Source organism: Convolutriloba macropyga, chromosome 5 (genome assembly GCF_964194025.1).
Source record: "Convolutriloba macropyga chromosome 5, txConMacr16.3, whole genome shotgun sequence".
Lineage (NCBI taxonomy): Eukaryota > Metazoa > Xenacoelomorpha > Acoela > Convolutidae > Convolutriloba > Convolutriloba macropyga.
This window is the reverse complement of record NC_134472.1, coordinates 34,878,064-34,903,196: the sequence shown is the minus strand read 5'-3', so window position 1 is coordinate 34,903,196 and position 25,133 is coordinate 34,878,064. Positions and strand designations below refer to the sequence as shown.

Here is a 25,133-nt window from a genome sequence, read left to right as displayed (position 1 = left end):
TTACAAGTTTTTTTGTTTTATATCTGTTTTATCTGATGGTATTTTGACTTTCTAATCGTTTTTGAAGAATTCATTTACTTTACTAGCTTCGACACGAAAAAAAAGTAAATTAATTTTTGATTTTTGTCATGTTTGACGTTCTTTTTGTAGACATAAGACATATTCTGGACAATTGCAATTCTCATGGGCTTCTTTTGGAAGAATATACGAATCGAATTAGTTTTTTTATTCTGTAATTAATGGCGTTCATGTCTGGAATATTTTTTTCGAAAAAAATATAAAGTGTTACTTACTTTTGCATTTTGTTTTCCCTTTTTGTCTACTTGTTACCTTGCTTCATTATTGAGAGTTCACATAGTACTTTATCGGTGGTTGCAGAGAGTGCAATTGAACACATTTTGATTGCCATAAAATGGCTTTAAGGTTTCAAAAGCGTTTTCTGCCAAGTTTTATTTGATTTTTTGTTTGTTGTCTATATGTTCTTTTTGTAACTGCGTAAAAAATTGAATATCGGCAGCTCTTAATTCCTTCTATGGAAGCATTGGTAATCGTACACCTATAGGATATTTTGTTTGATTTCTAATGGTTTTCATTATTTCAAAATTAATTGTTTAAAAAAAATAAGCGAATTTTTCAACTTTACTGTTTTTGTTCTTCATCGTCTAATTGTTACAAGCCTTTTTATTGGCTACTCCCTTATGTTTTCTGGTGAATTGCAAGTTATTTTGTTTAATGTCAGTTTTATCTTACGGTATTTTGATTTTGTTATTAAGTTTTGTTTTTAAAACGGACATGAAGTTTTTGATGTAATTAATTTTTGTTGTTGCTGTTGTTTTGTTTTGCTGTTCGTCTTGACTAGCTTTCTTAATATTTGCACATCTCATCACTCTAATGCGCCATTTTTACTCCACCACAGTTATTTGCTCTGGAGACTTTCTTTTCGTTCATACATCATATTTTTTTTAAAATACTTGAATTTTTGGGTTTTTCTATGTTCCTCATTTGGTAGACAATCAAGCCAAAATTGTGGATAAGCGGGGTCGGAACCTTATGTGCGATCGCACATTACCGAGTCGCCTTGTCTCTTATGCATTCAGTTGCATCTTTATTGTTTTCTGAAAGCATTAGAATCGACTGCAGATATCTTTTCAAATATGCTGAGCAAATATATAAATACCAAGCGGTACGCTGAGTGTAGCTATTGTGCGGTACTCGTTGCTTGTTTACATTAAGATTCATTGTACTTTTACTTCAAGATTTGTTCACATTTTGATCATTTTTGAAGTCAATTCTGATTACGTCAAAACAGGAAGTGCTGCAAAAAAGCTACAGATTTTGTTGCGTGAAGTCAACTCAACCATAAACGAATGGGCAAATTGCAATTCAATGATTAAATTGAAAGTATTGTAGTCGATTTGAGCTAATTTCTATAACATAGTTGGCACGTATATAACTGCCAAGCTGTGCGCTGATCTGAGCTTTTGTGGGTACTCGTGTTTTCTTACAATAAAGAGAACTTGAATTGAAGAGAACTTGTTTTTCAATCAATTGAAGGTCTTTTTAAGCAATTATTGTGTCAATTTATGCACAATTTTTTATTGGCCATTTTCGGTTGTCTGCAGGTGGTGACTTTTTCACGCTTGACTTCTCATTTTTTGCCTGACCCAATTTGCGCTCATTCCAAAATTAAATCCCTTTCGAACTTAAAGGCGACTACAAGCGTGTAAGTAGCGAAGATGGTATAGCTTAGTGGTGATTGGTGGCGGACTGGCATCCGAGATCGCGGGTTGGAACCTCTCTCGGGTCGGTCTTTTGCACCCATGAAGAATTTTTAAGCTACAAGCCCTCTAAATTTAATTTCCCAGTCTGTCGTTTGAGAGCAATTCATCCGACGTTAGTCCGTTTATGTTTAAGATTTGTTCACATTTTGTCTTTTTAGTTCAATTTTAATTGATTATTTTGATCACGTCAAAACAGGACGCAACAAAAAGCGACAACTTTGTAGCGTGAAGTTGTTTTTGCTCAGATTTTTTAAAAATGTCTCCAATGAATTAGATGTGCTCAACTGGAGGGGTTTTTTGTTCAGGCGAAATGGTTGTAGGGATTTTTTTTATAGCTTCTCGAAAACCTTGACTAAAAATGGAAAACAAGTTCTAAGACGTGTACTAATACGTTTATATGTTAATAATGAATTTAATTGTCAGTTTATACGTTGGTTGTTCCGGACACTGCTGCCTATTGTTGTTAATCTTTTCAAAGCTGAAAAAATATCCTTTTGTGCGTCTGGATTTCATTGTCAAAGACTTTTTTGCCGTCATGTTTCTGTCTGTTATTTTAATCCTTCCTCGGATAACCAAAGTTGTTGTGATCAAGCCTTGGGCTTTGTGGTCAAATCCAAGTGATAGGAAGCGTTGGTGTGGCGACTTTTATGCATCTACGCCATGGTGAGTGGCATGCGTTCCCCGGTTTAGGGGGGCCAGGAGGGTCATCATCAACATCGGGGGAAAGGGGCAAGGAAGGCGGATTATTCTATGCAGTGTGGTCGTAGACTGATGGTCTCAAGTGACCTCTTCTAGCCTTTCCAATAGGTCAATCACTTTCAGTTCCGTGGTGTTCTTACTGCAGTTGAAAATGTGGTTTACGTCATGTGGTGCTACTTCACATTTGGGACTAACATAACAATATAGTCCCAGATCTGACTCAAGTAAGAGTTTAGCAGGGGCGGCATCCAGTTCTGTTGTGCTAATCGGATACGTGCAATTCGTGGCAGCGTTTTTTCTGCTATTTTTGGTGGAGGTGTACCTAGTTGCTTGCGGTCTTTGTTCGACTGAGTATGGAGCGTTTGTCGGTGGATACTTCTGAGCGCATTTATGTATTCTTTGCGATTTAATTGCTTTTTTTGGTTGTGTGTTGTTTCACGCCGTCCCCTTAGTATCATCCCCGTCTCATGGTACGAAAACTAGTTGAAGAGTTTGTTTTATGACCAGCACGATGACTCTGATAGCTGCCGGCTAGAAATTATTCTGCTAACATTTCTGCGTGAGCTTCATGCATTTCACCCTCATTGTGTAAGTCATTGATGTCAGGCCTTTTTGTGAAGAGAAGAAGCAGGGCAAATATGTGTTTCCATGTCAAATGCATACTCTGAACCAGATAGACTGGGCTTGACTGATCACGCCGCTTTTAGGTCTTCGATTTCCACAAAAGTTTGTTTTTTTTTGTTCCTTTCGTTTTTGATATTTGACCAAAATTGCGTTATCGGAAAATTTCAAATCCATCCAGATGCGTTTTCGTTAGCAGAATGCTTCGTTTTTGTTTTTCAATGCAGCCATTTTTCGAGGTTAAATTCTGGAAGATCAGTTTTACACTTAGTTTACTGCCCATTAATTGAGTTTTGCATGTTTCGCGTCATTTGTTTCAATCAATGGCCTGGTGAATGGTGTTTTACATTGTGGGATTAGTTTTTGATTATGCATGACTTAAAGTGTGACAAAGCTCAAATAAACAATTTAATTGATTGAATTTAATTGCATTAGTGCTGAGAGCTTCAGTTTTTGCGTTACAAGCATTCTTTTCTGCCAGTGTTTATTGGTGTAGTTCGGAATCCTGGAAGCCAGAAGGCATAAATTTTGTTTACTCGTTCAAACTTTTGGTTGCATTGGTTTCAGTACTTCAATTTATTTTAATCGCTGGTATTTCGATACTGCAGGTCAACAAAGCTATCGTACCTAATCCACGGGCAATCCGGCTGCCGTGATTTTAGTCATACTTTGTAAGTAGGCAGCTTTGATCGGAGAGAGCATTAATAATACCCTAAAAGTGTAGATTGGCTTCGTTAAATTGTAAACTAAAACCAATAAATTCGAAGATTTAAAGATACGAAGGGCCTGCTTTTATCTCCAAGTTGCCCGTAAAATATCAAATTTGGATCAAACAGAAAGGCCTTGGTGGTGTTTGCATTGATCCCAAGGTGCAATAAACAAGTTAGAAGTAATGCGTGATTACTCCAAATCTGTGTAGTAACCTTAGTTTTGTTTACGATCCAACGGCCTAGTGTTTTGAGTTTGCGTCTGCCTATTGTTGATTTTAGTTATCTTCTTTGGTTATGAGGTAAATGTTGTGGGAACTTTGCTGGAAATTAATATTATAAACTCGCACCATTTGCGTCACTTTTCATTTTCGGAGATTTTACATGTAAAAGATAGAAAACAGAGGTGTCATTTGGTAGACGGGGCTGTACTCACACTAGGGGGTCCAGGATTGTTGACGAAATTGATTCCCTAAAGCAGATCGCCTAGACCATTGTTTAAACAATTTACACTTGGGACTAACTCCAGCTTTATATCCTCATACAGTAGCCTATGTCAACTTGCTACCAACTATTGCGCGTGCAGTGAGAATTTTGGTTGCAAAAGAGGAGGACCTGAGTATGCCACAAAAAAGTTGGAATAGACTTGGTTGTCCTTGTCTCTTTTGTCCCCTTCTCAGCCAGAAAAGTGGCCTGCAGTGGTGAACAAGTGGGCTGTGTTGGCTGAGAAGATAAGAAGAGGAAATGGATTATTGACATTTTGTCTGGGTCAAAATCAAAAAGACGCCCCAAATACTGCTTCCCTCTCCATCTTTGTCAAAGCAGCGAACACCTGGCTTGCATTAAATCTTTACAGCGACATTGTAATATTTTACTTTTAAACTACTGTTCAACTTGCTGTAATCTTCAGACTTCATTGGTTAATCTATTACCGCTCTTGTAATTTCTTTTCTGTTGTTGCTACTTCTTTGAAAAGAATTTTGGACGATTTTTTTAAAAAAATTGTCCCCTATTAACTGAAGTTTTTTGCAGTTGGTCAAAGTAAGTACAAGCAGAAGCGACGAAATTACGTTCGTATTATTTCAAGTGAAAAGCGAAAAGCGTGAAAACTTTTCCCCGTGACCCTGAGTGTTGCAAAATTTTGAGTTTGAGTTTGACTGTTTCACAATTTTAATCAGCCCAGCGCACTTAGCGACAGTTCGCTCTTTAAAGTCAAATGGAACGTACTGCAAAATTGGTTTCCTTTTTTTCACCTCAAATTTTAATGGTTTTCTTTATTAACCTCTAAAAAGGTTACATAAAGCCGTTGATGTAAAAGTATTGAAATAAAAATTGGGTAACAATAGTAAGAGAAGGGGAATAGTTTCACAGGTTCGACCACAGTGCGGTAGTTCCATTGAAGCTATAAAGTTGATAATAAAGACTTACCCGAACATCCGATGTCTAATTCGTTTTTGTACGGTTTATATTCTGTGCTTAGTGTTGAAAGGTCTTCAAAAATCCTAGCTTATTTTTTATCGATAATTTTTACTTAGATGATTGAGTTATATTTTCAATTGGACCGTTATTACTGCAGGTCTCCGAATAAGCCATCACCGAAGCCATCTCTCCCAGAGTCTATTAGCGGCGCATGTTGCTTCTAGCGCTCCAAACAACATCGACAACAATCCAGATATTTCAGTTGACTCTGGAACAACTGAAGACATTCTTAATCAGCCCTCTCCTCTTTTAAGTCTGGGCGAGATCAACTCTGTTGGGCCAGATAATTTTGCCCGGTTAGTAACCCCTTATTGACTTCAAATTTGAGCTGTTTTTCACAGCTGGGAAATAAGACTTATCTTTACTCAATAATTGGCCACTGAGGCTAAGTACAAAAGCGGTAACATATTACGAGTTCTATAGTTTTCCAAAAGTCCACGAAAGATTTTTATTGAAAGATTTACTCAATTAGTAAAACGTTAACATCCTACAAATATTTCAATTTTATCTTTTCATAATATATATTACTCTCATTTATTAACATAACTGCGACTGCGAAATAAACATATAATTGTCTCTCAAGGCATTATTGAATGGCATTATAAACATCTATAAATGATATGATTTCAAATCCTTATAAAAAAGTTTATTATCTTTAGGCCCACCTCTTAATTGGCTTCACCAAATATTATCAATGCAGAAATGCGCTTTATTTTGATCACACATGCCTAAGAAAACAAAAATTTTTACCCCCGGGAAAAGGAAACGGATCCCAAAATTTTACATTTATTTTCTGAATGAAGAGGAAATAATGTCAGGTTAAATGATACTTTTCATTTCTACATGTTTATTTTCGAGGCTTTTTGAACTAAATAGTTTTACGAGCGGCTATTTTTCAATGTGATTTGCAAAGGTGGTGCATATTCCCACATTGATATAGATAATCAAATAACTTGCGGCGTGATTTAACTTGCTGCTCTGTGAAACCTGATCCGACTTGTTAACAATCTGTTGGCGTATTTTAGAGCGGCTCTCTAATAAAGTGTTTCGACAATTTGACTAGTGTAAGTGCAACGTTATATCCAGGTTCTCAATTTATTCGATTTAACGAATGTACGGGGGGTTTATCCAAAAAAAATCAGTATCCGGTTACAGAGCAGTGTTTTTGCTTCATTATTAATATAGTGTTGTATATGGTATCTGAACTGGCGCAATCCATTCGTTAACAATGTAATCATTATATTAGATCGAGTGGAGGCGTTGTTGGTAGCAACAATAACAACAACAACAACAATTCCTCAGTTGCAAATCTCTTCAGCAGTAATGAGAGCATGCCTATCGCGGCAGCCTCCAGTGAAGTGCAATTCTACATGGACAGAGCCGGAGGGGGAGGGGGAGGCGGTGAGAGAGACTGCAGTAACAAGGAAAGCAAAGCCATGACGTCGCACCATAATCATTCTAGTCACCATAGTGGGGGAGGGACGGCAGGGGGAACTGGGGCTGGCTATCGCATCCTCAAAGTAAGGGTGAGCGACCAGTGTGACAAGGACTTCGTCGAAATCGATCTGCCCACGGAAAAGTTGTCCATACAGGCGTGTTCTCTTCTCATATTCTTCTGGCCTAAGGGTCTTACCGATTTTATTACTGCTAGGGTAATATTGCATTGTAAATCAATCGCACTGGTTTGTTCAGAGGATATTATTTTAAAAGAACTAAACGGATATCAATGCAGCTGAGCTAATGCTGAACGACAATTGTGAAAAATGATATTGATATAGGTCATTCTATCCGACTCTTGCGTTGTATGATAAATAGTTTACTTAGTTTTTCCTAAATTAATTGATGAAATCGATTCACGGTAGCCAAAATTTTCGTCAGATGGGTTACATCATAGCGAAATTTGGTAGAAACTTTCCAAGAAATGGTGTCAATTTCTATCCCAGATCCTCATTTCCGGTTATCCGTCCCATTGAAAATTTTATGTGACTTTGAGTTTCAAAAGTAAGGATTTGGGTTAGCTCCTTTTATGCTGAGCAGTATCAAGCTTCCAGCGCTTGATTGGTTGATAAATAGAGAAAAAGGAAAAAAAATATTACATGCAGTAAAATTACATGATTTCAGTTGTTGCTATACTACCGCTCTACTGTTTGGTTGGTTTTATATAGCACTGTGAAATAACTTAGAATTTTAGAATTTAACTTACGGAAATCAATTTTTTTGTTTCAAACACCGTACTTGGAACAGCTCTTTTTGAATAAAAGAGCAATAAAAAATCGTTAGCTAGACTACAGTAAAATAGCAAAAGCTAACAGTAGCATATGAGCAATAGAAGATGCTACAAGCAGTTTTTAGCAAACTAGTCTTTCAGGGTTTCCTGGAGGTTTCGTGTCAGGAGTTGGGATTGGAGTACCCTGTGCATATTGAGCGCATTCGCAAGATGCCCAACACTCGGCTGAGACGAGACATTGAGGTGCAGCGGCTTCACAACTATCAGGTATGGTTATGGTCGGGTTCTGCGTAAACGCAGTTTAGTGCAATGGGACAGTTGTTTAATAGCTGCTACATCGAGCCCTGTTTTAGGCCCTGTTTCATATTTTGATTTCTCCTGACATTATTTGCCAGTTTTATTGCTCTAAAATGAGCTTGGGAGTAATCTTTTGGACTTTAATGGACCTAAAAATTGAAATTTTTATGAAATTTTTGCAAGTTCATACGATTTTTTTCCGCTGACATTTTTTGGTTTGTTGGTAGATTTTTTACAACTCACCGCGGCCATGCCACGCAATGGCGAGCTCTTCATAAATTTGAAGTCAAGTTCTGCATGACCGATTAAGTCAAGTTTCTGGAGTAGTTTCTTAAGTCAGTTGAATTCCCTTAAGTTAATATTCTAGATCTGCATTGGGGTGCTCATTGGGAAGACTTATTTGTCTGAGCTATTTTTTGCGCGAATTGTCATTTCGTTTACTGAATTCTTCTGTCTATGCTTTCTTTGATAGGTGAAGGAAAGTGAAAGGTGAAGACTCAAGTTCGAGACACGAAGAACGTTTGATAAAAAAGATAAACAATGTTAAAGAGTGGAAAAAGAGGGGTTAAAGTTTTCAATAAATTATTAATCTTCAAATATTCTCAGTCGGTTATAATTGCACTCCGATTTAGTTTTTACTGCTTTAAGAACATTTGTTTTGCTTGACCTCTTGTGTGTCTTTTTATGCAAATTTTTGCTGGACCGTTTTCTGATAGAACGTTCTTTCGATTTCACTTCTTGAGTGACTTTTTCACGCTCTGCTTCTTGATTTTTTGCTTGATCTAAATGCTTGTGAGAAATTAAGTATGCTTTGCAAAAGTAAACCAATTGTAAGTAAACCAATTGTAAATAGGGGCGAAGTCAGAGGTCGGCTGTCAGCTCCGTGGAAGTTTACATACGCCTTTGAGTTTTTTCTTCCTGAAGACAACTTATTAGTTTTTTGCACTAATCAGAAGACATTCATTATCTTAATTGGAATCGACTATTCGACACTCTTATCTGGGACTTCTTTTAGTATTCTTCATCTGGTGAGACCAATCCAATATTTTCCAAATTAACAATTGTTTCACTTTCAGGTCTTTTTTAGGTCAAAGTTTTGAGTTGTTTTTTTCTCACCGTTTTTTTTCCAGTATGAGTCACTAGTGTATTATAACCAAGCCCAGTGTATCCAGCGACAAAATGGAAGCGGCTGTTCTAACGAAATGGAACAAAGATAAACTCATTCAAGAAATTCTAAAACTAAGAGAGAACAAAAGATCATCACTCGATACTAGTAACTTTCAACAGGATGAAATAACAGAACTAAAAAAAGACTTAGAAAAAATCAAGCAAGCAAATAGAGAACTCCAAACAGCTCTAGACAACAGCAAATCCCTATATGACCAATTAATGTCAGAAATTGTTTTTTTGAGAGGACAAAATGAGAAAATGTTGACAAAAAATTGATGGCAACAAAGACAAAGAAACTAAACACTTTTATGCCAACAACAGACAGTTTTTTCCGAAGTTTGTACCACGATTTACAAATCAGACAGCACGTATAAATTTGTTAAACAGGGTGATATAAGTAATGAAACTGCAATACACTCATACACTTCGGCAACAATAAGTGATGTTAATAACATTATTGATTCTTTTTCGGCTGGAACAAAACCTGAAAGCCTTGTTTTTCATTTGGGACACAATGCAATTGACCAAGGTACTGATGGAAAAAGGGCAGATGAGCAAATGGGTGACTTAGTCAGTAAGTGTTTAACTAAATTCAAGCCCCATAAGGTTGCTATATGCCAAATTCCACAAGTTAAAAATGGACTATACGGACGGGACTCGAACAACAAAGAAATTGATGCTTATAACCAAGAAATCAACAGCATTGCTGACCAAATTAGAGGCGAATTCCAGTGGCCAAATGTATACATCCTCAATTATGGTCTTGAGGCAAACGATACCAGACAAGAGAATGTACACCCAAACATATATGGAATTCAAAAATTAGTTACAACTTTGCGGAAACATTTGAAAAACATTGGCTACAACTGTTTATCAAACGATATATCATTGAGACAAATGCGTCCTAAACAGCAAAATAGAAATTTTTTGGCATTCAAAAGGGGATGGAATAACTTCAATAGTCCAAATGAGTTCTGATACATTTGGGTGACTTAATTCTTAGTTCTTTAATAGAAACGTTGAATGTTTCTTTTGAAGAAAAATTCTGTTTTGTTTGTGATTTTAATAATAGGCTTTGTTTGTAAAGGGGGAAGTAGCCTTTTTCAAAAGTCACTCAGATCATACTAAAAAACCAAAATTTAATTTTTGTCAGATTTATTATAATAATTTGTTTTCACTAGGGTTCGGTTTCATCAATATTACGTATTTATTATCCGTCATATCAATTATTCTGCAAAAAAGTGGTGATATTGAAACAAACCCTGGCACAGCTCAAATAGAAAAATTGAAAACATTAGACCAGTACTACAAAGAAAAGATCAGAACAGACAATAATCTCAAGTTCTGGTACATGAATTGTAGAAGCCTAAATAATAAATACGAAAAGTTATCAAATTTTTTGACAACTCTCGATCAGTTGTCTTTCCTAGCTGTTACCGAAACATGGATTAAAGAGAACAATACTCACCAGCCGAGATCATCATCGACTGAACTGGAAAGAGGGGGAGGTGTAGGCATATGGATACCCAAGAAGTTTTCAATCAAAATAAGAAATGATTTGAACACCATCAACCGGAGTTTTTTTGAATCACTATGGATAGAAGTAACTGAGGCTCTAAAAGAAAAACTGCTCATAAATGTGGTGTATTGTTCAAACGTAAACCTTTTAAAATTCTTCCTTGATCAAATGACATCAGAAATTTCAATTGTTTACTCTAGCACTGACAATCTAATTCTGTTTGGAGATTACAACATAAATATACTTAAAGAAACTGGGAAACAATTACTGAACAACTTCATTGCAGATAATGGGCTTCAGTATGTAAACACAAAAAAGCAACATGGACAAATGGAGAAAAATTTTCTTTAATCGACCACTGCTTTATTTCTAAAAATCAAATCTTTGAAACAGATAGTCAATACTTGAAAATGATCATTTCACTATTGTATATCAATCATCATTGAAATTAGAATGGAAGCAGCAAAATACAGAATATTTAATGCGAGAAAAAAGGAGATACATAAGAATTAAGTTTAACCGTGATATCGCTTTGCAAGACTGGTCACTAATGTACAAAATCATTGGAGCAAATGACATTTTTCATAAATTTATTGAAATTTTCCAAAATGTATTAAATAGTCACGCACCTTTGAAGAATATAGAAGTGAAAACAAAAAAGGAGAACAAAAAATGGCTATCAAAAGAACGGCGTAGTCTCATTAATGAAAAGCATCGTGTATTCAATGAATGGAAAAAAGATCCTAATCAAGAGCTCTTTAACAGTTACAAAGTACTTAGAAACAATGTTAATAGAAAATTGCGTAAAGCATCTGACGATTATACCAAACAATTTTTCGAGAATCTCCCAACTTCAAAAGAACAATGGAAATTTATCAAGAACAAAATTAACTCAAACAAACAGACAGAAAAAATTGCAAAGCTGAAAGAGGGCCATAACGTAATATCAGATGAAAAAAGCATTGCTAACTGTTGAATAATTGCTTTGCCCGTCTTGGACTTTACAAGGGAGAAATAATTGCTCCTAAGTTGCCTTCTTTTATTTTTAAGGGAAATGAATTCAATTTCAGGCCGGTAACCAGAAGAGAACTGTACAAAGTTATTGACAAACTACCAACTAAAAAATCAGATGGACCAGGGTATATACCATCTTGGGCATTGAAAGATTGTAAGTTGTCCATTGGAACCCATTTACAGTTTGCTATTAATGAGTGTATAAACGCAAACACATTCCCTGAAATTTTAAAAGAAGCATATGTCACTTCCATCTATAAAAAAGGAGACAGGCATAACCCTGAAAACTATCGACCAATATCGGTCACTCCAACGTTAGAAAAAATTTTTGAATGACTTCTCTTGGAGCAAATGTCAGAACATTTAGATATGAATAAATTAATTAACAAAAATCAATTTGGTTTCCAAAAACAAAAGTCGTGTCTTAATACAATAATTGCACTGACAGAGAAAATAAATCATTATGTTGAAGAAAAAGATATAGTCTTAACAATCTTTTTGGATTTAGCGAAAGCTTTTAACTCAATATCCTTGGACATTTTTATTCAAAAAATTGAAAAATATGGTTTTGGAGAAAACGCAAGAGTCTTATTGAATTCGTTTCTAATTAACAGGAAACAGTGTGTTAGAAACGAATTAGTTGAATCCGGCTGGACAATTATAAATCATGGTGTTCCACAAGGTACTGTACTAGGACCACTAGTATTCATACTTTATGTAAATGACTTCGGTGAGGAAATAGGGAAAAGTTCGAATGTTTTACAATTTGCAGATGACACAGCAAGTTTATGTCATGAAAAAAATGAACAGTGTTTAGAAGCAAAGGCTAAAAGAATATTGATGGAAACTGAACAATATATGAAATAAAACAAGTTAACTCTAAATGAAGGGAAAACAGAAATAATGGTTTTCAAAAATGAGAAGTTACCAACTGTCAATTGCGTTGAATTTAATAGTCATTCATTGAAACCAACAGATGAAGTCAGATACTTAGGTGTTATTCTTGACAAAGAGTTGACATACCAAAAACAACTTAATAATGTGATCAGTAAAATGGCTTTAGCTATCAGGTCAATTTATTTGGTACGCAATCAAATACCTTTAAAGGCTCGAATAAATCTCTTTAGATCACTTGTTTTATCGCATTTAGAATTTAGTGCAATATTTTTTCAAAGTTTGCCGTCCTACTCAATTGACAGAATAAACAAACAAATTAGATGGGGCATAAAAGTTTGCTTTTTTCGAACAAAATATGACAGTGCTCATAAACTACTTCTTGAAAATAAAATACTTCCCGCAGAACTTCAAATAGCAAAAACTTCATTAAATAGACTTTTCGATATTGTCCAACAAACAAACATACAAGACCAAAAAGAATTCAGAGTAATCGGAGACGTTGAAATTAAATTTAATAATCGTACATATGATTTTTCTATCACAACAAAATGTAAATCAAAATGGAGTCAAAATTCAATTATAAGAAACTTTGTTCGGAAATGGAATAAACTTGCAAGAGCTCTAAGAAAGGAAAAATCAAAGAAAAAATTTAAAAAAGAATTAAAGGAAGAGATGCAAAAAAGACACAAACGAGTTCCAATGTACAAAAAAATTGAAGGCTTTAAAAGTTTATTTTTATAAAATAATTCACGAGAACTAGAAACTGAACCTTAGTTTTTTATTATTATTATCATGTTTAGTTATTCAAGGGAAAGATGTAGTATGTTTGATTTATAATATTACAACATGTAACTTTAACCTTGGGGTTATTCGAATTTACATGTTTGAGATTTAAAAAAAAATAAGTGGTAAGTGCTTCAGTATAGGACGAAGGACGTCGCAGGTGCGAATTGCTTCCTGGGAGGATTCTTTTGCAACCACGGGGAAAAGTGTTGCTTTGGTACAGGCCCTCATGGCCTGCTCGTCGTTTGAGAGCAATTTGTCTGTCGTTAGTAGGTTTATGTTTAACAATGATACTACTCCCTCTCCTCTCTCATTAAGAGGCAGGAATGAGCTTGACTACCGGAAACAGTAAACATCAATAGCCGCCATCATCTTAGCTGGGCATTAAAGCGCACCTAATTTAAAATCCAAAAGATTTAGTTTGTATTGGCGCGCTATCTTTTTTGATCTGTGTGAAGATCTCTTCTCACTTCATTCGACTTTTTGATAATGAAAAGTTAAATTAGAGTCTTAATTTAGTCATCAGTGCAGTAACGGGAGCGAAAAAGCGAGTATGTTGCAATCGCGATTTTCAAACTATTTTTTAAGTGGAGTCAGAATTTGAAAAGTGGTTGAAAAGTGTTTGAAAAATGTTTTTGAGAGTGGATATTTTTTCACGTGCGGCAATTAGACTTTTATTTTTAGTGTTTTTTATCACGAGTACTATTAAAATGGTACATATGTGTTCTTATTGCACCTATTTGCAATTTATTGCTTGAATCACTCAATGTTTGGTTAATGTTTTTATGGCTGCCGCTATTTGTCGTCATTAAATGTTGGTGACTTTTTAATTTTTGCCCATATTTTTTGTTTTTTTTAATTGATCTCCAACAAAATTTGTAGCGATTATATTAGCTCTGTGGTCTATTTTAAAGCGTTTTTCGCTTGACCGATCTTTCGTCTGACCAATCTGACATTTGATCCTCAGAAAGGGGATAAACAGGTAGCGCTCCGAGGGAATTAAGTTCTCTTACAGCTCTAAGCCTTAGTATACTCTAAGAATGCGATTCAGAGAAACTATTTTGAGGATACAATTTCATGGTGTGAAGGGCGATTCTTAATCTAAATAGTTTGACCCCCTCAGTCAACCCATCATCAGACCCTCATTACTCCCAATATCCCCTAATGCTAGCATTCCTAAGCCCCAGCTGGCTACTAACGAAGCCAACCGTTCGCCGGTCTTTTGAGAGCAATTCGCCCGACGTTAGTCGGTTATGTTAGTGAGTTGCGGTCTACTGCAGAGATCAAAGTGAATTTAGCATTTCTAAGCTGTAGGCTAATCTGAAAACTTTATACTGAGCATAAATGAGAATGGGGCGATTCTCTAAAAGTAAGGTGGAATTAGTAGAAAAATCTAAACAACAAACTTTATTTTGGAGAATTGGTGTCAAGTTTGGCCTGTGTAGTTTGGAAATTGAACTGGTGAAGTTTTTTCCTCTTAGTGGAGTAAAGGACGCTTTCGAATCTGAAAATAAAGCCTCGAAAGCTGGAAGTCAGAAACTTCAAATAGGCCTAGAAAGTTAGCTTGATATACAAATTATAAGATTTTCATAATAGCTCTCGAACGAAATTTAAATCAGTTATTGTAAACTTGCCGGTCTTTTTAAGCAAAAAATTTTTGCTTGACCGTTTTAGTCTTTTTTATAGGACATTCTGTGACTTTGTGTGACTTTTTCACGCTTTTTTCATTTTGAGTGATTTCAATTGCTCTCATTCCGAAATGAAGTTATAGAAGCGAATAGAAGCTAATATTATAGAAGCTAATATAGAAGCTATTGCTGCTAGCGGTTGAATTGCAAAGCCGTTGTTGCGTAGTGGTTGGTTGACATGTCAGATATTATCCTGGTGGTCTCAGGCGCGAACCCCTAAGAATTTCGAAATTTTTCACCCGTAAAAAATTAGTGTTGATAGTACACGTGTTGATCTTTTTATAGTAAGTTTTTGCTTGAGAGTTTAACGCGTTTCCTCTACAACATTTTTGGACTTCTCAAGTGCATATTTTGCGCTTCACTCCTTCAGTTTTGAGTGATTACAATTGCTCTCATTCCGAAATAAGTTTTACTGCTAATAGAAAGGGACTGTTAGTGGTTAACTATCAAAGCTGTTGAAGTTTAGTGGGTAAGGTGTCTGACTGCTATCATGGAGGTTTAACGATTTTTTAGCCTACCCCCTAGATAAATTGCTCCCCGCCTTTGGTACGTGAGCTATTCATCCGACGTTTGTCAGTTTAGGTTTTTTTTCTATCAATTAGTTTTATTAGGGGTAGGCGCAACATTAACTGATCCCAATTAACAGTTCAAGTTCACAGCTAGTGGATTTAAGTCTGTGACACTGTTTGTTGTTATAAAATTTACGTCAATTTTTTAAAATTGTTTTGACTGTTTGCTGTTAAATTTTCTGTCGGATCAATTTATTGCACTAATAATACGTCTCATCGGCTGCTAAGGAGGCAGTAAGGAATCTAATTATAGCTGAAGTTCATAGCGATGGTTTTGATGACTTTGACGCCACTTGTTTTCAATAACGTTCTGGTGGATTTTAGATCTACCCGTTTTTCGCTTAATCTCATCAATACAGTTCTTACTGTACCTTTAATGCGGCATGATTTTGGTCAAATTACAGGTCTGAGTTTTTAGCTATTTTCTGATGACTTACATAGCATTTGTTCTTAAGATTTTTTAGTGATTTTTTAAATGTTGAAATTAATTGGTGTTCTCTTTGTCTTTTTTAAACCTACTCAAGTTTTAAACGCTCGTTTTTGAAAAATTGCGTACAATTGTTTGGCATGCTGTTTTTGAAGACTTTAGTATATAATTTTGAATTTGTTTGCTAATCAGGCCATTATTTTTCATCGAGATTCTGATTTTTGTCAAATTTATGTTTTTTGCTCCTTTTATTTACTCTCAAACGAAGTATGTAAGAATTAATTAGCCTGCTGGTCGTTTTTTATGCGATTTTTTGCCTGACCTATTTTTTGTCTGACCCGTCTGACTTTTCGTCGTCAAGAATGGGATGAACAGGTAGAGCCGAGAGGTTATCTTAGCGCCTTTCAGCTCACTAGTCTGCAACTATGCGCTTCACAGAGAAACTGTTTTAGACGGTTCTTAGAGGTTGACCCCCCACACACACCCGATCCCCTCAAAGTTGCCCCGGGTCACCCCCCCCCCCGCTTCACTCACCTGACGCCCCTTCAATTAAGCTAAAACTAGCCTCATTAAACCGTAGCTAGATACTAACGAAGTCAACTGCTCGCCGGTCGTTTGAGAGCGATTCGCCCGACGTTAATGGGTTATGTTTTGCTTTATCTCTTTCATTTCGGCAAGTTTGCTCTGTGGTGCACGCATCTGGAAGATCCATATTGTATCAAGTGCTAGTATTATTGATGATTTTTACAACACTAGTTGTAAGAAAATATTTTTTAATTGTTTTGAAATATTTTTTTTTGCGCATTTAGGTTTGCTTTTTCAACTCTCAGAACTTGATGTTGCTTTGAAAATCTTATTGCCCCGGTCTTCAGTTATTTCAATTCTTTGGATTGTAATTTGGGACTTGTCTTGTCCATTTTTGTTTACTTGGTCGAACAAAAAAATTGTTTCTCCCTACCTTATTTCGCAGCCTTCGCAACATTTTGCATCAAAATAGTTCGATTTTTAAAACTCCTTTTGTACAGAAATCAATTTTTCATTTTTTCTTCAATACCAATAGGGATTGTGGAAAGAAGATAAAGAGTTTAGAGAGTAATTAGGGATAAGACGTTTGTAGCAGTTGAACTTATACTGGTAGTCTTTTTAAGCGATTTATTGTACTACCAGTTTATCATCTGAACGTTTTTTTCGTCTGACGATTCAACTTCTTGTATTAAAAAACGGGGAAAAGGTAAAGACCAGAGGGAATGAAGTTTTAGAGCCTTGCCGTTCACTAGTCTCTAATTCAGCAGAACCCTTCAAGAGACGTAATTTCTTGGTTTGATGAGCGGTTTTTTGAGTTCGACACCCCTATTTAACCCCCCACAACCAACTTAACCCCCAGCACTACCACCACCAATTCACTCACCCCACCTCATTGCTTCTATAACCTCGCATGCTTGCCCCCCCCGCGCTCACCACACCCAATGCTGACGCCCCCCTCAACTAAGCTCAAGCTAACTTCCCTAAGCCGCAGCTACATATTAACAAAGTCAACCGCTCGCCAGTTACTTGAGAGCATTTGCCCGACTTTAGTCGATTGTTTCTAATTTTAAGTTTCTTGGGACTATTATTAGTGGTTTTTGTTGTCGAGTGTAATTGTCTTTTCAAAATCAAATTTGCGCTCTTAATTTTCTTTAATCGTCTAACAGATTTGTGTTTCGTCTTACCCTGACTTTTATGACTTTTCATGACTTTGAGCTTTCAAAACGGGATAAACAGGTAAAGCTCAGCGGGCATCAAATTCCATTAGAGGCCCTTAGCCGTATTTAGTATTCCTGCAACTGCTTAGAGTGGTGAAGTTACTGGGAACTTATCTCACTTATAAAAAATGACTTGTGAAATCACTTAATGAACTTTAAATTTTGTGATAATTTACTAGTTAAAGATCAATTGTGTGCATCTAAGTATTGTTAAGCGTATTTTCCCTTATTTTTGAGTATTAGAATCTTGAGTTTATGGTTTATAATATTATTTTTGAAAAGGCTCCCTTAGGGCTTTTCCTTTATAGAGCGTAGGTGTCTCATAAAAATGACAGACCTAACCCTAAAGGTCTAATGGTCTATTAAAGGACTGGTGGTCAATCTGTATCTTTTTTAGTTGCTTCAAATTCATGAAAGGCCTGAAGCGTCTATCGCGGCTATTTACCGGCAATCTGCCGGCTATGTTTCTTCCTCTTCGTGCGTTTTGTTATTTTGTTTTTCATATTTTCTATTTTTATTAGCCAGATTTTACACTGATGACTTGAAAAAGGCACGATCTCATGATCATGGCGATTTTTAATTGCTCTTGAACGAAGTTCATAGCAATTATTGTAAATATGTGTGTCTTTTTTAGGCAAAATTTTCGCTTGACAATTTTGACTTTTCTAATGACTTTACGCCCTTGACTTTTTGCGTTCCGCGTGATCTAAAATTCTGTCTCAATCACAATTTCAAGCAGCTGAATTCAATTGGCGGCAATTTAATACTAAAGGTCAAATGAAAAAAGTGCCGACACTGGAGCCATTTTTTGCTTTAAAGCTTAATAGTGGTATATGTTAACCTCTAATGTGGTTATTTGAAGCCCTCTATTGAACTTCTTAGTCCCATTTAGGCTCGCCCTCCCTCTCCCCCCTCCCCCGACTGAAACAGGCGGCAATTGATTAGAGCTCCCACTAGTCGTTCGAGAGCAATTCTTCCGACGTTTAGTCGGTTATGTTTTTGAGTAGTAGTTTTTAACCAATTATAACTGAAACACTGTAATCCGATTGATTTCTTATGGTCCTTATATTTTCCATCTGTATGCAATTTACTGTTTTCAGACCTGTAGAATTTTCGGTTTTTATGGATTGACCTTGTTGAGTAGACACTGTGGAGGCTGTGATTTATTTCGAGGGTATTCAGGTTGGTGTTCAATGCTTTAATTTATATGTTTTAATGTTCTAATGAGTTTTTAATTGTTTTTGTTTTGAAGAGAAGTGTTTGGCGAGAGTAGGTTTACTTTTTGAAGATGTTTCTTTTACCCCAGCGGGATGATCGGATTAAAGTTTTGCTAAAATTTTGGTGTTTTCAAAAAATGTTTTGCATTTTTATATTTGGAGTTTTAATCGGATTTACTTTTCTCTGTGGACTAAAATTTAATTTTTAAATCTCTCCATGTTTTTTTTCTGGGTTGATGCAGTTGCGGCTGCTCAAGAATCTCTGCGGAACCCGATTTTCCCAGCCTGTTTGTCAAAGGTTCGCCGTTCTGGTTCTTCATCTTATTCTAGTTGACTGAAATGTTGTCGAAAGTAATAGTCGCTCGGTCGTATGAAGGACTTTAACTTGTACGGATTCAAGATAAGAATATCCTTACTGATAAACTTTGTTAAATTTTTTGCTGATGTTTGTAAGGTTTCAGTCAATTGAAGTATTGTTTCTGAATTACTTGTCTACGGGAGCTAAAATCGTAATTTGCCAATTTTACGGTCTTGCAAAACAAGTACAGGTGAGGATAATCTGCTTCATTTGCAAACTTTTGGAGCATTCGAAAGTTGGCCTGCTTTGTATTTTTAATAGCCGCCCTCATCTTCTCAGCCGGCTATTATTGCGCTCGTATTTTTTTTTTTACTTCGTCAAACTTTTTTTCGCTTTACCATTTTGCCGCTTTTTCGACATTTTGCGTGAAATCTTTTTGACTTCTCTAGGCTAGTTTCTCTCTTCTCTCATTCTGCTAAAAGTGAATTTGAACATCAGTTGCTAAGCAAAGCAATTCAAAATGAAAAGAGTCGGTATAAAAAATTGAAGTCAGAAATAGAAACGGGATAAACCCATAAAGCCCAATTTTAGATGCCCGCTATTTGAACGTCGTTCCTATAAGTCTTAGTTACCACCTCTAATGCTTATTGGTGTTGATAGTAGCCCCTGTAGCCTCTCTCTAAGAAACAGAAGTATGTTCAGCTACGAAATGCCATCAAAATAAATCGGACTTAAAAAATATTTTTGTACAAAAATCTTTTTTTTTCAATATATTCTATTCGTTCAATCCCAATCATGCTTATTGGAATCAACGGCGGCTATTTTCCGGCAATCTGCCGGGTATGTTTTTGTTTTTATTTCATTTTTAGCCCTCTATCGCTACTTTTCAACTGGTACCATATTCTTGCTCCAGGCTTTGCACTAACATTGTTGACGGAGGCCAGGTGGTAGCAGTGTTTTCAGCGAATGGTTTTAGCCTAATCATGGTCAGCCAGTCTTTGTTTATTTGTGCAGATTGTTTTTTTAATTTTCATCGAACTTTGACCATGCTAGTTGTTCTTGTCCAAGCTAATTTTCGCCGTACTTTCAACAGTGAAATCAGTTTAAGCTAAATTTGATTAATTTTGTGTACTGTAGGCGAATAAATTATTCAATCATTCGTCGTCCGCAGTTTTTTGAATTTTTTATCTACCATTTATTGCCGTAAACTTTAAAAGTGCGTAGACTTACTAATTTAACTAAGTAATTTTACATACTCATAAACTGTATTAGCACTTTTGGGCAATTTTTAACCGTTGGGAGTTCATTGTGTGCTCTTGTAGAGCATTTTTTGTTGATATCCTACAATATTGTTTAAAAAAAGGTTTTGAACGATTTCGAATGTTTTTTTAACAGTTCTGTTAATATGTTTTTGTTTTAATCTTTTTGTGTCTTGAGTTTGATTTTTGTGTTAAACCGTTTGGAGGATGTTGTTGGCAATTTTTGCAGTATCGTTTGTTGTCTCAACTGTCCTGTTCGTTTCCCGATGTCTGCCGGCTGAGTCCTTTTTTTTAGCTTGACCTTCTTTTCCAATTGATCACTATTGTTTTTCACTATTGATTCCTAACTTAACTCGCTCGTGGTTTTAGTTAATGTTGTTTAGAGTTTTTTTCAACAAATATACGCAATATTTTGAATACGGTCATGGTCAAAAGATGACAATTAAATTAAACAAGATGAACCGATGAATCCTGACCATGAAGATCTTGCGTTTTAAGGTATCAAAAGTATTAGAACAGTTCTGAATTGGTATTAATATTAAGCTTTTTCTCTAGCAGGTATAGAGGTTGAGTTCAGCATTTTTATCTAATCTAAGAAAGAGTAGGCTGCTAGTTATAATTTTTTCAATATATTACAAAAGCAATTTCAATTACAACACTGGGTAATAGGGGTCAACGATTTTCCCTGAATTGTGCCGTTTTCGTTTTGGTTTTTATTTTAGTTGTACCGCAATTATGGTAATCAATATTTTCCGGGGCTGGGAAACGAAGTGGACTGAAGCATGTAGTGGCGACATTGACATTTTTTCAAAATGAGGTCGTTCAATTTAATTCATTGTTGAAGCTAAGAGAGCCTCTTTCTTCTGATCATATCATTGGGCAATAGATCAGTCACAAAGTAACAGCTGTGGAAGCCACGGCGTTTTTTTGAAATTTCCGGTAAAGTACTTTACAAGACTGTCTTGTATAAAAATCTCAACAAAGCCAATGATTGAGGACCTTTTTTCTCAATGGAATGATATTTTGAGAACGCTTTTTTGTGGAAAAAATATGGGGGTAGGGTAGTAACATTACTCGTCTATGAGGTAAACACCTAATACTGAGAATCTCAACAACTTAATCCCCAAAAATTAGATAGTATCGTTTGAAATTTTTGCAAAAGTTACATTCCGAGAGCTATGATGATGAATTTGTTTTGATCGAGACGTTGCCTTGTGCAGCAGAGGCAAAGTAAAGGAAATTAAAATGTCCTGATTTTTCCCGAATTTTTGCAATTTCGCATCTTAACTCTTTGTTGGACATCTTTTCATCAAAAAAGGTGTTCTAAAAATTGTCTTCAAGAGCCAAAAAAATGGTAGGTCGCCGTTTTGGGAGTGAAGGCCTCAGCAAAAAACTAAAAATTGTCGAAAATTTATTCAATGCTTTTCTATGTTCCCTCGCCATGACTTTTTCCCACTTCAGCTCTTCATTTTTGAGCGATTAAGTTGCTGTCATTAGGAAATAAAGTTCGTTGTTAAAACCGATTTTGAGCGAATGGAAATCAATCCCATTGTAGTTGAGTGCTTAATTTGTCAGGCTGCCAACCTGGAGGTCAGTAGTTCGGACCTTTATATGGTTTTTTTTGCACCCATAAAACTTTTCTAAGCTACGCCACCTCCAAAATAAATTGCCCTGGTCTGTCGTTCGAGAGCAACTCATCCGACAATAGTCGGTTTATGTTTACTGTCTCGGAAATTAAAAACGCAAAAAGTAAAGTGTTTCAGATTTTCTGTTATTTTGTACAACCAGCATTTGTCTCATTCTGTCTACCTAACTGCGGATATTATTAGATTCAATTGTCTCTCACCGATTCAAGGCTAAAAATAGCAAAAACAACTTTTGATATTTGTAATGAAAAGATTTCACGTTCCCTCTATTGGGTGCAAGAGACGCTCTCAGCTTAGCAATTATCACGTCAGTTCAATTATTTGATTTCTAGAGTTTTTTAAGGTTAAAATGTTTTTAGGCTTACTTTGTTTTTACTCCCTCTTCTGCCGCCCGTTCTGGTTTCATTCAGTTGCTTTTAGTTCTAATCGATATTTTCTCTGACTTAAATTAATTGGTTTTTTGGGGTGTTTGAAAGAAACAATTGAAAAGATGACATCATTTTCAGATTTTTTTTCCTATTTTATCTGCTACTATGACCATAGTTCAAATGAAATTGCGTGTTCTTTTCTAAGTTAAATTATTATAATTGTATGTCTGGAAAACTATTTATTTTCATTGAAAATGGCCTGTATATCCAGGTAATAGTAGGAGGATCGTTTTGGCTAATATCCTCCCTACTTTTTACCGTCAACAATTATAAAAATATGTTATTACAGAGCTAGGTTGTGCCAAAATAGCTCGTGTTCTTAGGGTTCCATTTGAGGCGCAAATGGAGAAGATCCAATTTTGGATTTTATTTTCATATATCACTAAAAGAGTGTAAAACTACCAAGTGTTATAGATTTTGTTCATTGGGGAGACGTGAAGATAAAAAAAAATCATGTTTGCAGGAACTGGAGCTGGTACTGAGTAAACACCCGGTCGCCCTTCCTGCCCCTCATCATCATCACCCCTCCTCCTCATCCGCCCACCCACACCCCCTCTCCCATTCACACTCCTACCTGAACAGTGTGAACAACCCTTCGGGCAGCCCCAGAACAACAACAACTGACATGGTGTTGTAGTCCTGACTTGAAGTTCGGCCACCTTTTCATCTGAGTTCAATTAGATGACGACGACTTCATTAAGTTACTTCATGTATCAAAAGTTCTCATTGCATCTTTTCTGTTTAAAAAATTGGGCTTTAGTTACATTGTGGGGCGTGTTCTAAGCTTATTTTGTTGCCGTGAAATTAAAACAATAACTGAACTTCGTAATTCAGTGAGCCAGATAGGCATAGAGTTCCTTTCCTCAGTACATGGGGAGTTCGGAACATTAATTAGGGCTTTGGCCTCTAATTTCTAGAAAAGAAGCTAAAATTTGAAAATTTAAAATCTGTAAGAGCCCGACCACAAAAAAGCAATAGGTCTTACTGCTTCTCCATTATAAATATCGATTCTGAAAAGATTCAAATTGTGAACCTTCAAAAAATAATTGATGCTATATTTATTAATAGAGAATTGATCATTTATAAATTTGTAATATTTCAGCTTGGGACTTGAGACTTGGTCTTTTTATTGTAGTTGAATTGTTTTGCATAAACACCTCTTTTGTTGCATCTGTACATATCTATTATTCTTTTGAGAAATTAAGATCTGGTTTAAAAGCTGATATGGAGAATCCTCTTTCTAGCTATAAGTATTGGAGCTGGCCAAGCAACCACTTGTGTATAAACTGATAAAGGCATAGTCTGAAATGTAAATTAAATAAGCCAGTCAATATTGCAATTAGTCAAATGGTACTCCAATTTTTGACCGTGCAGCTGGGATGTGGGCAAAACATCCAAACTATAAAAAGCTTTGCAAGGAATTTTTCTTAATGTCATTGTCTTGCTATCATTGGCGGTCTGAGGGATCAATCTAAGCTTCACAATATAAGAATTGATAAATTGAAGCATTTTTTAAATTTCTCTCGAACGAAGTTCGTAGCAATTCTTGTAAACGTGTTGATCTCTTTAATGCAAATTTTTCGCTCGGCCATTTTGGGCTTTTCTAGAACATTCTTTGACTTCTGAATTGACTTTCACGCTTTCGTGCTTCCTTTTTGAGTTATTTCTATTGCTCTCACTCCGAAGTAAAGCTTGTTGCTAAAGTAATATCGATTGCAGCAGAGCAAAAATACAGACATGAAAGCCGAGTGGGCACTGCGTCTGGTGAGGGATCGGGAGGTCCATGGTTCGAATCCCGGTGTGGTCAATTATTTTTGCTGCCATAAAGAAAAATTTATCTAGGCTACAGCCCCGGAATTAAATTGCATCGCTTGTTGTTTGAGAGCAATTCTTCCGACATTAGTCGGTTTCGTTTACATTTTGAAATTTTGATGAGGGAGTTCAAAGTTTGAACCGGTGTTTCAAGCCAACAATAGAAGTATTATTTTACTAGCGCTATTTCATAATGTTTTCCTGTCCTCAATTCACGTATATCCTTTAGGCAAACCATATAACCATTAGGTTAATAGAATTTAATCTTGTCCATAATCTCGACATCCCGTTTTAAAATTGGTAACTGTAGCAGATTGAAACTTTGCACAAATATTGCCAAGTTATAGGACTATAATTTGTAGGAACGGGAATTCCTAAATTCGAGCTATGTTTTCAGTTATTAACAAAAACAATAAAAATTTGATTGTGTAACTTTTTTATTGATTTTTATTAGCCGCACAGCGATAGCTGGGGCTATTATTGGCCTTCTCTTGGTTTTGTACAATTCAAAGAATTTGAATTGTATTGGGGCGCTGTCTTTTTTTTAAGATCTGTTCACACATTGTCATGATTTTTGAAGTCAAATTGGATTGGTGATTTTGGTCACGCCGAAACAGGAAGTGGAGCGAAAAAGCGAGTGCTTTTGCGGCGTGAATTTTTTTTACTCTAATTTTAAAGTAGAGTAAGAAAACGGTGTTTGAACAAAAATTCGGTTTCTCGCTAGTGGTTTTTTGTTCACATGCGGCAATTTCACTTTGATTTTTACTGTTTTTTCGAGTTTTTGGATCGGATTTTTTTCTAAATGGTTTTCTCAATCCATTCATAGTCCTTTCTAGGTCTAGTTATCTGTTTA

General features: G+C 35.8%; 1 protein-coding gene across 2 annotated transcripts; it reads left to right on the top strand.

Annotated features, from left to right (window-relative positions):
• Positions 1 to 3,949: 3,949 nt before the first annotated feature.
• LOC142339349 (uncharacterized) lies at positions 3,950 to 23,622 on the top strand. Of its 2 annotated transcripts, none has more exons than XM_075389340.1 (5): positions 3,950 to 4,671; positions 5,385 to 5,583; positions 6,534 to 6,879; positions 7,656 to 7,781; positions 22,932 to 23,622. In XM_075389340.1, the coding sequence occupies exons 3-5, from the start codon at positions 6,619 to 6,621 to the stop codon at positions 23,103 to 23,105; spliced, it is 561 nt and encodes a 186-aa protein (XP_075245455.1). In that variant the 5' UTR covers positions 3,950 to 4,671; positions 5,385 to 5,583; positions 6,534 to 6,618; the 3' UTR covers positions 23,106 to 23,622. The 2 variants fall into 2 exon arrangements, with proteins under 2 accessions (XP_075245455.1, XP_075245454.1); XM_075389339.1 differs by having other exon boundaries at positions 3,950 to 4,727.
• Positions 23,623 to 25,133: the final 1,511 nt, after the last annotated feature.